Source organism: Crinia signifera, chromosome 5 (genome assembly GCF_055691185.1).
Source record: "Crinia signifera chromosome 5, ASM5569118v1, whole genome shotgun sequence".
In the NCBI taxonomy this organism is placed as follows: domain Eukaryota; kingdom Metazoa; phylum Chordata; class Amphibia; order Anura; family Myobatrachidae; genus Crinia; species Crinia signifera.
Window position 1 is genome coordinate 164,886,647 of NC_139221.1, and position 12,663 is coordinate 164,899,309.

Consider the following 12,663-nt stretch of genomic DNA (forward strand, 5'->3'; position numbering starts at 1 on the left):
CTAAATCTGCTATAGCAAAAAAAAGCCTGTGTTAAAAGGCAAGAATTGCTTCACTAGGGAATTTGCCTTAGCAGTGAGAACGGGGTCCGGCGCTGCAGTTCCCGGCATTAAAATGCCAGGTAAAAGCTGTGTTGTTCACACTGGCAGTGTGGACACGGCATTAGATGCAGAATTAAACTATTGTCAGTATGCATGATAGAACTATGTTTTTCACTATAATAACCACACTTGTGATATCTATTTAGGCATGTGCTCATCGCTGGAAGAATATCTACTATGAAAGTGAGCTTATACTTCCTTATGGATTCTGTGTCATCCTTCCACCAAACCTTCAGGCCAATGGACGGAAGCTGATGCCTTGTTATGAGGGTAAGTTCCCAGATTCCTCATGCATGTGATTATGCCTAATCATATATACATATATGTTATCCCATACTCCAGTGCCGTATATTTCATGGGTGAAGGGTGTGCCATGCACACGGACCCACGTGACAGAACTGTCTCTTTGGTTATATATTCAGAAAGATAAAAACGGTACTGTACCGGCTAAATCGGTACAGTTGGAGGGTATGCAGCTGGCGGGGGCAAGTAAAAAAATTGCCCTGTGTGCAAACATATTTGAGTTCATCTTTGAATTAGCCCCTACTGATAGCTCACCGCAGCACTCCTCATCCTGCCCACCTGTAGCACTCCTCCACCTCGAAAGAGACAAACGCTAGAAGTCATATTCGATCCCTAGAATCTGACAGGGAGCACAACACTGCAGCGTAACCCAGAAGTGCCAGGAGCGCTTAGCCCTGGCGCCACTCTTGGCAATGAGCATTATACCCCTGACAACGAGCATTAAACCCTGCCAATGAGCATTACACCCAGAACATGACTGCCCCTGGCATTATACCCCTGGCAATGAGCAATACAGCCAGACATGATACCCCTGGTGACGAGCAGGACAACCAGAGCATGGCGACATGATACCCCTTGGCGACGAGCATGACACCCCTGGCCACTAGCAGGTAATTTTAAATTAATTAGAAGTCTTACTGTGGAAAATAATGTAGCAGTGTGCAGCATAATGTATCAAGGGCATTGTGGTGTGTTGCATAATGTGTCAGGCATTACGGTGTATGGCATAATGTATCACAGGCACTAAAGTGAGTGGTATAATTTATTAGCTATGATGCAAACCCATACCGGGTGGGATGTTCTAACATCCGCAGGCCTATTTCGCCCCCATTCGCCGGCCACCACATTCTTAATGATTGCATATGCTTTAACATCATGCGATAAGAGCTGTCCCTTGCGATGCGGCGCTGGTGCGATCAGTTAAGCCGCCACCCTATTCCAGTGAAATCCCGCCTTGCGAATTAATGTGCTCACTGTGCAAATGGATGTGAACGGGTAGCATAGCCTGAGACTTAAGGAGCCCATATACGGTCCGTTGTGTAGGGCTCCGTTCTGTACTATGTGATGCGCGCATCACATAGTACGGTACAAAAAGTATGTACTGCACATATTTTTTGTACTAGGTACACATCAGATCGGATCGCAGTGCATGCCCACTGCATGCACTAGCGATGCGATCCGATGTGTACTATTTAAGTCCCAAACAGATCCGTTAAACGGACCGTGTATGGGCTGCTTTACTCTGCGCTGCAATGAAAAACAGGCACATCCGGGCTGAAGCTGCCCTCACAAAACCTCCTCTAAACTGACTTGGTATGCCTGCGTTTTCCCCGACACTCCCAGCATTATTGTAAGCACTCCCCAAAAAACGGTCAGTTTCCATCCCCAAACATCCACTCCCTTGTAAATCACCATACGAATGGGCAGTGAACAGAACTAGCAGCAACGTCATTGCAGGACGGCCTCACGCATGCGTTCTGTGACCCGTACGCATGTGCAGTGTATCGATAATTTTTCACTGTGCACATTCACAGGTGTGCGATCAGAGAACCTAGTTACTATAGTGCACAGGTTTTCCTATTAGTTATATAGGGGGTTATTCTGATCGGTGCGGCCAAACGTGCGTACGTTCCATATTAGCGTACGCTCTCCGTACGCGGCCGTTGAGGTTAAGTCCACCCACAAATCAGCCGCATACGTACGGCCAGAAACAACGTCGAAGGGGAGTGGCGTACAATTGAGCGTACGCCAACGTACACGGATGGATCAGCCCTTAGACTCCGACAACTGGCGTACAACAGAGCGTACGCCACCGTTTACGGACGTCTCTCGTCCATCTTCCCACCGACTTCTTGCGGCTATCTGAGAGTACGCCACCGTGCACGGATGGGTCTCTATTGTTTTCAATGGAAAACTCAGCGTATGTCACCGCTCATGAAAGTGAGCGTACGTCCGTGCACGCTGGCATACCCTTCACATATATGGACCTGCAAATCTTGCCTTTCAACTATAATTAAGACAATTAATTAATTATTCTAATTGTGTGCAAAATAGTGGGCATGGGCTTAAAACATTGCTGAAACATCCTTTGTAGGTGTTAGATGTGGTTTATGTTATTGTATCATAAATACAAAACATATGTTTGTATTAGAGTGAACACGTTGACACATGTCGACTTGTGTAGATTGAGTGTGCTACTGTGTAAAGTCTATGAAAGCACGTAGTGAATGTGTATAACTGTTTAACAAATACCTACCTTAGCATATATAAGCAGGTCTTACAAAGATTCTTACCTTAAATTAAACAAACCTTTAAATGTCGAGAAGTATAGAAAGATAAGCTTCCAAGGTGTTTGAGTGCTGTGTGTGGCTTGCAGGTAGTGAAATCATGGTTTGGACTTAATAGACTGCAGCATTGCTTATTACATTCAGGTGTATGTGTTTGAGTAGTAATCAGCGTAAATTAGCAAACCCAGGTGCATGCTGTCATGCGGTATCTGTAGGGGTGGTCTGAGGTGGCGGTTGGCGGCCGCCTGTTTTGTGTCCGAAATGAACGGTGCTTTAGCCGATCGAGCGGTAGTAGCACCGTTTATTTTTGGTGCACACCCCCGTGTACGCCCATGTTTACGCCCATTTTCCCTCATTATTTCGGCCGCTCCCCTCAACACGCCCCTATGCCGCCCCCAATGCCCGTACTCTCGCGTACAGGTTTTTTCGAGAGACCCGTCCGTAAGCGTTGTGGAGTGTTCGCGCCTGCGCATTGGAGATGGTACGCATGCGCAGATCATTAAAAACCCCGGAACGTACACGTACGGCCCGCCCGCACCAACCAGAATAAGGCCCATAATCTGCATTGTGGATATCATTATTAACCCCTTCCCGACATTTGACGTACATTTACGTCATGGTCGGGAAGTACTTCCCGACACATGGCATAAATGTACGTCATGGTTTCTAACTGTCACTGCGTCTATAGACGCAGTGACAGTTAGGTGATGTCTGCTGTCCCTGACAGCAGACATCCCCCCTCGCCGCCCAGGGGGGGCAGGGGTGCCCCCCCCGGTCGGCGATCGCTGTGATTGGCTGTTCAAATCTGAACAGCCATTCACAGCGTTTCCTGTGTTACCGGCGGCTAAGCCGCTCGGTAACACAGGGATCGGTGGTGATCGGTGCTGTCAAGTACAGCACCGATCACCACCGATGTGCAGCCACCCCCTCGCACCCGCCGGGCACTCACCCGGCAGCAGCAGCAGCTTCCTCGGCTCCCCCGGCAGCTCAGCGCAGCAGCGCTGCCCTCCTCCCTCCTCCCTCCTCCCCCCTCCCCCCGCAGCAGCAGCAGCATCAAGCTGCACAGTAGTACAAATATATGTAATGAATAAATATATATATATATATATATATATAGCGAAAGAAATGAAGCAGTGTCACTCCAGGGGTCTTTTCAATGATGTTTAGTAAAGCATATCAAAGCATAAGAACGATGTGACAGGTTACACGAAAAACATCAACGTTTCGATGCCCGCAGCATCGTTGTCAAGACGACATGCAGCCTGTCGATATACATACAGGGTGAAATGTAATAGGATGAGAGATTCAGAAAGTGAGAGATTTGGTAAGAAATCTCCAGGTTTTTTAAAGCGGCAATCATTTACATTTGAAAATCAAACTGGTTTTGCAGTGTAAATGATTGCCGCTTTAAAAAACCTGGAGATTTCTTACCAAATCTCTCACTTTATGAATCTCTCATCCTATTACATTTCACCCACAGTGCTCTACTGAGCATGAATTCTTTAAATAGCCACTTACCCCGCCATGCGAGACATCCCAGCAGCCAGGTGCCGCACGCGTCCCAGCGTCAGAGACGGGACAGGGCGCATGCTGCTGACGTCAGACCACTACCGCTGCTAGGCAACGCAGCTGTGTTGAATGCCGTCCCCGGCCGCTGTGATGTCCAGCCTGCAACAAAGGGACAAGAACGGGCTTCATGTTACCATATGTCAATACTTGTAACAAAAAAATCCTTGTAGCAAAACAATCCATAATAAAGCTGAAGCTTCTAGTCTGCAATGATAAAGCACCATATTGTACCAAGGGCTATCACTTATACATACTGGCTACATACACACATGCAGAATTCCATGTGCAGTAATCAAAAAATGATAATGAGGGACCACCTCGCTGGAGATAAAAGAAATAAAAAATCCAGAAAACTAAATGTTAATAAATAAAAATAAAAATAAAAATAAAAATAAAACTAAAACAAATAAAAATAAAAATACTCATAATAATAATGATAAATATCAATATACACAATCAAACTGAAAAAATAAATAATGAAAAAGGTAAAAAATGTAAAAAAAGGATTATGAAGAAAAAGTTATGAAAAAAGGAGATTATGAAAAAGTAAGATTATGAGATTATGGAAAAAACGGGAAGATGCAGGATAAGTCCAAATCGATGGTATGTCCAGACCGATGAAGTGTCTAGAAGAACACATTCCAGTTGAATCTTTCATTTAATCCATTGGGCTTTGTTGTTTGAAGTTTATGGATCCATTTCGATTCTAATTTCAGAAGTGCTCCATCTCTGTCACCGCCACGTTTCATCACTGGTACATGATCAATTAATATGAATTTTAAATCTGTGATCTGATGGTTTGCTTCCAGAAAGTGGCGGGCTACTGGTTGATCTGCTTTTTTGGTTCTTAAGGCAATATTTATTGCTGATCGATGTAATGCCATTCTGTCTCTGATGGTGCGAACTGTTTTGCCGACATAATGGAGTCGACATGGGCAAAATAGCAAATAAACAACATGTGTCGTAAGACATGTTAACACATGTTTAATGGGTATGTCCACGTTATTAACAGGGTGTTTGAAGGATCTGCATATTACCAAGCTCTTGCATGTGGTGCACTTCAGGCACCGATAGCATCCTGGTGGTTTTTGTAAGAATGTTGATGACGACTTTTCTGTGCTATCAAAGCCTGTGATGTCTGTATGCATGACATGATCCTTCAGATTTCGACCCCTGGTGTAACAAGCCATTGGTTGTATGGATTTAAAACATGGAAGTGATGGGTCTAATTTTACTATAGGCCACAATGCTTTTGTGGCCCTTTGTACCACAGGACTAGATGTCATAAATTCCTGTTTCCATGGTAACACTTCAGTTTTCTTTTTTACTGTAGGGCTTAATAATTGTGAACGAGGTATTGCCAAGACCTCCGCCTGTGTCTGTTTTAAAGCATGTAGATCATATCCCCGCTGGGCAAATCGCTGTACTATTTGGTTGGTACTTATTGTAGCCGCCTCGCTGGTGCTTGAGATGCGGGCTACTCTCATCAGTTGCGATTTGGGAAGTCCCCGCTTGAGGGGTTTTGGATGATGGCTAGCGGCTGATAACAGTGTGTTTCGATCAGTAGGTTTTGTATATACTTCCGTTACTATTCGACCATCAATAATCTTGATCAGGACGTCCAAAAAGTTGATTGCTGTGGTTTGGACCTCCATGGTGTATTTTATGGGAGATGAACTACTGTTGATGTTTGAGATGTGTTCTTCCAGATGTGATACAGGGCCGGTCCATAAGAGGAATATATCATCGATAAAGCGTACATACATTAATAGATGACAATTAAATGTAGCATTATTCAAAAATTTCTCATTCTCTTCCTGGAACATGTAAATATTGGCCAGGCTTGGTGCCACCGGGCTTCCCATGGCACAGCCATTGGTTTGTTCATAATACTCGCCATTATACATGAAATAATTTCTCTCAAGGGTGAGAGATAAGAGATCGATGAACAGCATTTGATCTATATCAGTTATGTTGTTACTTCTCAGAAATGATGCCACTGCTGCCGTGCCAGCTCTCTGTGGTATTGAAGTATACAAGCTGTTAACGTCCATAGTGACTAGCACTGTATCGGCAGAAACGGTGTCAAACTCTTGTAGGCGGAGCAGGAAAGCAGTTGTATCCTTAATGTACGATAGTTGTTTCTGGATGTACGGTTGAAGGATCTTATCAAGCAACTTGGATACTGGATGGTAAAGTGAATTAATGGCGGAGATAATGGGGCGCCCTGGTGGCTTCTCAGTGTTCTTGTGGATCTTTGGCACTATGTATATTATAGGATTCTGACGATCCATCTCAAAGACCAGATGTCCCTTTAGATCAGCCTCAAATCCAAAAACGCGTAAGAGGGCGACCACCCGGAGGGGCCGCCAAAACGCGCGGATCACGAGAGCTCAGAGCCCTGGCGTTGAATTAATATATAATCTGTCCAATCATGTCCTCACTGAAGCCGAAACATCAGTTCTCAACAGAGGTCTCTCATTCATACCTACAAATCCCTACCGTGATATGCAGTGGCAAATTGATAAACATAGATTTGAAAGAAATTTACGCCTCAAGGAATTCTTTCAAAATCAAGAACAGGTCCTGGAGGAAGTCTCACCGGTGAAGCAATTTATTCGAAGCAGAACGACCTCGGCATTTGATCCTGTATCAGTCAACAAATCTCTCCCTACATTCTCAAATTTGGTAGACACAGCGGTGACAAAATATAATGCGGCAGCACCACAGATTCATTATAATCTGTCTAAAACTGAGAAGGAAGCACTCAAGCAACTGTCAGGGTACCGTCACATTTTGATCCGCCCGGCGGACAAAGGCGGTGCCATTGTTATTCAAAACCTATCGGATTACAAAGCGGAGATTGAATTACAATTGGGCGACCAAAATACATATAAGAAGCTCAGCATGGATCCAACATCACAGTATAAAAAAGAACTGGACCAATTACTGCAGCAAGCAGTACAAAACAACATCATGGAGGCCTCATTAGCCACAGCTTTATCCCAAAAACATCCAGTGGTTCCTATAATATACATAGTGCCAAAGATCCACAAGAACACTGAGAAGCCACCAGGGCGCCCCATTATCTCCGCCATTAATTCACTTTACCATCCAGTATCCAAGTTGCTTGATAAGATCCTTCAACCGTACATCCAGAAACAACTATCGTACATTAAGGATACAACTGCTTTCCTGCTCCGCCTACAAGAGTTTGACACCGTTTCTGCCGATACAGTGCTAGTCACTATGGACGTTAACAGCTTGTATACTTCAATACCACAGAGAGCTGGCACGGCAGCAGTGGCATCATTTCTGAGAAGTAACAACATAACTGATATAGATCAAATGCTGTTCATCGATCTCTTATCTCTCACCCTTGAGAGAAATTATTTCATGTATAATGGCGAGTATTATGAACAAACCAATGGCTGTGCCATGGGAAGCCCGGTGGCACCAAGCCTGGCCAATATTTACATGTTCCAGGAAGAGAATGAGAAATTTTTGAATAATGCTACATTTAATTGTCATCTATTAATGTATGTACGCTTTATCGATGATATATTCCTCTTATGGACCGGCCCTGTATCACATCTGGAAGAACACATCTCAAACATCAACAGTAGTTCATCTCCCATAAAATACACCATGGAGGTCCAAACCACAGCAATCAACTTTTTGGACGTCCTGATCAAGATTATTGATGGTCGAATAGTAACGGAAGTATATACAAAACCTACTGATCGAAACACACTGTTATCAGCCGCTAGCCATCATCCAAAACCCCTCAAGCGGGGACTTCCCAAATCGCAACTGATGAGAGTAGCCCGCATCTCAAGCACCAGCGAGGCGGCTACAATAAGTACCAACCAAATAGTACAGCGATTTGCCCAGCGGGGATATGATCTACATGCTTTAAAACAGACACAGGCGGAGGTCTTGGCAATACCTCGTTCACAATTATTAAGCCCTACAGTAAAAAAGAAAACTGAAGTGTTACCATGGAAACAGGAATTTATGACATCTAGTCCTGTGGTACAAAGGGCCACAAAAGCATTGTGGCCTATAGTAAAATTAGACCCATCACTTCCATGTTTTAAATCCATACAACCAATGGCTTGTTACACCAGGGGTCGAAATCTGAAGGATCATGTCATGCATACAGACATCACAGGCTTTGATAGCACAGAAAAGTCGTCATCAACATTCTTACAAAAACCACCAGGATGCTATCGGTGCCTGAAGTGCACCACATGCAAGAGCTTGGTAATATGCAGATCCTTCAAACACCCTGTTAATAACGTGGACATACCCATTAAACATGTGTTAACATGTCTTACGACACATGTTGTTTATTTGCTATTTTGCCCATGTCGACTCCATTATGTCGGCAAAACAGTTCGCACCATCAGAGACAGAATGGCATTACATCGATCAGCAATAAATATTGCCTTAAGAACCAAAAAAGCAGATCAACCAGTAGCCCGCCACTTTCTGGAAGCAAACCATCAGATCACAGATTTAAAATTCATATTAATTGATCATGTACCAGTGATGAAACGTGGCGGTGACAGAGATGGAGCACTTCTGAAATTAGAATCGAAATGGATCCATAAACTTCAAACAACAAAGCCCAATGGATTAAATGAAAGATTCAACTGGAATGTGTTCTTCTAGACACTTCATCGGTCTGGACATACCATCGATTTGGACTTATCCTGCATCTTCCCGTTTTTTCCATAATCTCATAATCTTACTTTTTCATAATCTCCTTTTTTCATAACTTTTTCTTCATAATCCTTTTTTTACATTTTTTACCTTTTTCATTATTTATTATTTTTTCAGTTTGATTGTGTATATTGATATTTATCATTATTATTATGAGTATTTTTATTTTTATTTGTTTTAGTTTTATTTTTATTTTTATTTTTATTTATTAACATTTAGTTTTCTGGATTTTTTATTTCTTTTCTCTCCAGCGAGGTGGTCCCTCATTATCATTTTTTGATTACTGCACATGGAATTCTGCATGTGTGTATGTAGCCAGTATGTATAAGTGATAGCCCTTGGTACAATATGGTGCTTTATCATTGCAGACTAGAAGCTTCAGCTTTATTATGGATTGTTTTGCTACAAGGATTTTTTTGTTACAAGTATTGACATATGGTAACATGAAGCCCGTTCTTGTCCCTTTGTTGCAGGCTGGACATCACAGCGGCCGGGGACGGCATTCAACACAGCTGCGTTGCCTAGCAGCGGTAGTGGTCTGACGTCAGCAGCATGCGCCCTGTCCCGTCTCTGACGCTGGGACGCGTGCGGCACCCGGCTGCTGGGATGTCTCGCATGGCGGGGTAAGTGGCTATTTAAAGAATTCATGCTCAGTAGAGCACTGTATGTATATCGACAGGCTGCATGTCGTCTTGACAACGATGCTGCGGGCATCGAAACGTTGATGTTTTTCGTGTAACCTGTCACATCGTTCTTATGCTTTGATATGCTTTACTAAACATCATTGAAAAGACCCCTGGAGTGACACTGCTTCATTTCTTTCGCTGTTCAATACCATTGGAGGCACCCGGGGCATCAGTACTTTCTACAGGGAGTGCCGAATCTTTCCTGCTATATATATATATATATATATATATATATACACACACATATATATATATATATATATATGTGTGTGTATATATATGTATATATATATATATATATATATATATACACATATATATATATATATATATATGTGTGTGTGTGTGTATATATATATATATATATATATATATGTGTATATATATATATATATATACACATATATATATATATATATATATATATAAAAAGATATTCCCGACATATGATGTATATATACGTCATGGTCGGGAGGTACTTCCCGACCGAAGACGTATATATACGTCATGGTTTTAAACTGTCACCGCGTCTATAGACGCGGTGACAGTTTGGAGATGTCTGCTGTCCCTGACAGCAGACATCCCCCCTCGCGGCGATCGCTGCGATTGGCTGTTCAAATGTGAACAGCCAATTGCAGCGTTTTCTGTGTTACCGGCGGCTAAGCCGCTCGGTAACACAGTGATCGGTGGTGATCGGTGCTGTTAAGTACAGCACCGATCACCACCGATCGCCAGCCCCCCCATCCCACCCGGCAGCCCCCCCTCCCTCCCACCCACCCGGCTGCCGCAGCGCCAGCACCCCTCCCAACCCCCCACCAGCCGCAGCGCCAGCCCCCCTCCCAAAGCTGGTGACCAAAATGGGGTCACATGTGGGGGGGTTCCACTGTATTGGTGCTTCGGGGGTCTTGCTAATGCGACATAGCACCCACCATTCATTCCACCACCAAATATCACTCCTTCCCTTCTGAGTCCTGCCATGCACCCAACTGGTATTTTTTGGTCACATGTGAGGCATTGCCATACTCGGGAGAAATTGGGGCACAGATTTTGGGGTGCTTTGTCTCCTTCATTCCTTGCGAAAATGAAAAATTTTGAGCCAGATCTGCATTTTTGTGTAAAAAATTACATTTTTTTACACAAAAATGCAGATCTGGCTCAAAATTTTTCATTTTGCAGCTCAGATTCTGGTGGAATGACCCCTGAAGCACCCATACAGTGGAACCCCCCCACAAGTGACCCCATTTTGAAAACTACACCCTTCAGGGAATTCATCAGGCGGTATAGTGTACATTTCAAACCCCCAGGGGTTTCACCAATTTTGATACAACTGAGCTGTGAAAATGAAAAATTAAATTTTTTCATTTTCACAGTCCAGTTGTATCAAAATTGGTGAAACCCCTGGGGGTTTGAAATGTACACTATACCCCTAAATGAATTCCCTGAAGGGTGTAGTTTGCAAAATGGGGTGACTTGTGGGGGAGGTTCCTAACTTTTAGCACTTATGGTGCCTATAAACCTACATGGTGCCTAAAAAAAAATCTCATAAAAAGGAGGCTCCAAAATCAAGTAGGTGCTCCTTCTATTATGAAGCCTGTGGTTTGGTCACCATGCACACTAGGGCCACATATAGGATATTTATGAAAACAAAAGAATTGGGGGAATCCATTTTTAGTCACATTTCTCTAGTAAAATCTACTGTATTCGTTAGAAAAATGTATTAAAATTGAAACTCTGCAAAAAAAAAGAAATTTTGAAATTTCACCGACACTTTGTTTTAATTCCTGTGAAACACATAAAGGGTTAACAAACTTCCAAAATGCTGTTTTGAATACTGTGAGGGGTGCAGTTTTTGAAATGGCATCATTTATGGGGGTGTCTCACATACAAGTCCCTCAAAGTCACATCAGAACTGAACTGGTCCCTAAAAAAATCAGTGTTTGAAATTTTCTTGAAAATTTGAGAATTTGCTATTCATATTTGAAGCCTCCTAGTGTCCAAAAAAATTAAAAGGAAGTTGAAATAATGATTGCAACATAAAGTAGACATATGGTCTTTGTTAGTTATTAACTATTTTGAGTGGTATGATTATTTGTCTCACAAGCAGAAAATGTGACATTTAGCAAATTGCAAAATTTTCCATTTTTTCACGACATTTTGGTATTTTTCACAAAAAAACACAGACTGTATCGACCCAAATTTACCACTAATTTGAAGTACAATGTGTCACGAGAAAACAATCTCAAAATCACTGGGATAAGTAAAAGCAAAAAAAAGTTATCCCCACTTAAGTGAAACATGTCAGATTTGAAAAAAATGGCTCTGTCAGGAACGCAAAAACTGGCTCTGTCAGGAAGGGGTTAACAAAAAAAAAAACATGTGAAATATCTACTCATCTTCTAAACTGTGTGGAGCCTTTTATAAACAGTGGAACATTATGGAGAAAGTCAGACTATTTTGTATTCCTAAAATGAGCGACCATTTATGTACAGTAAGTCTATTAAAGCACTTCATGTAATCATGCATGAGTGTGATACATGTACAGTATATACCCTGGGCAGCATCTAAGAAAGTAATGCAGAATAGAGATTATAATGTCTTTGCTTAGAGATGTATATAATGCTGATCGTAGAATGTAGACCACAAACTAATTTGACAGCAGAGAAGAACATTATGGCCCATCCAGTCTGCCCTAGGGTAAAGCCGGGTACACACTAGATGATACGCTCTGTTAATGTGATGTCATCCTGTTCCCGCTCTGTACATTCAGTTGTTGGCGATATATTCAAGTAGAGCTACATGTACGACGAAGGACATCTTTATGTGTAGGAGTATGCATCATCAACGAGTATACACCATAAGCAATATTACCAACGATATTGCTTAGAAGGTCAAAATAAACATTATAATGAGCAAAATATTGTTTATATTATGGCTTGGTGTCTATGGGGCTCTTAGGGGTTATAGTACTATGCATAGGGTATTGGTGTTGT

At 42.6% G+C, this 12,663-nt stretch overlaps 1 protein-coding gene across 1 annotated transcript in view; it reads left to right on the forward strand.

Moving 5' to 3' along the window:
• Window positions 1-12,663, forward strand: part of ITGA9 (integrin subunit alpha 9) — a 445,717-nt gene that overhangs the window by 74,411 nt on the left and 358,643 nt on the right. Inside the window, exon 4 of the mRNA XM_083186309.1 lies at window positions 246-369. Coding sequence (XP_083042435.1) covers window positions 246-369 — 124 coding nt within the window. The remainder of the gene's footprint in view (window positions 1-245; window positions 370-12,663) is intronic.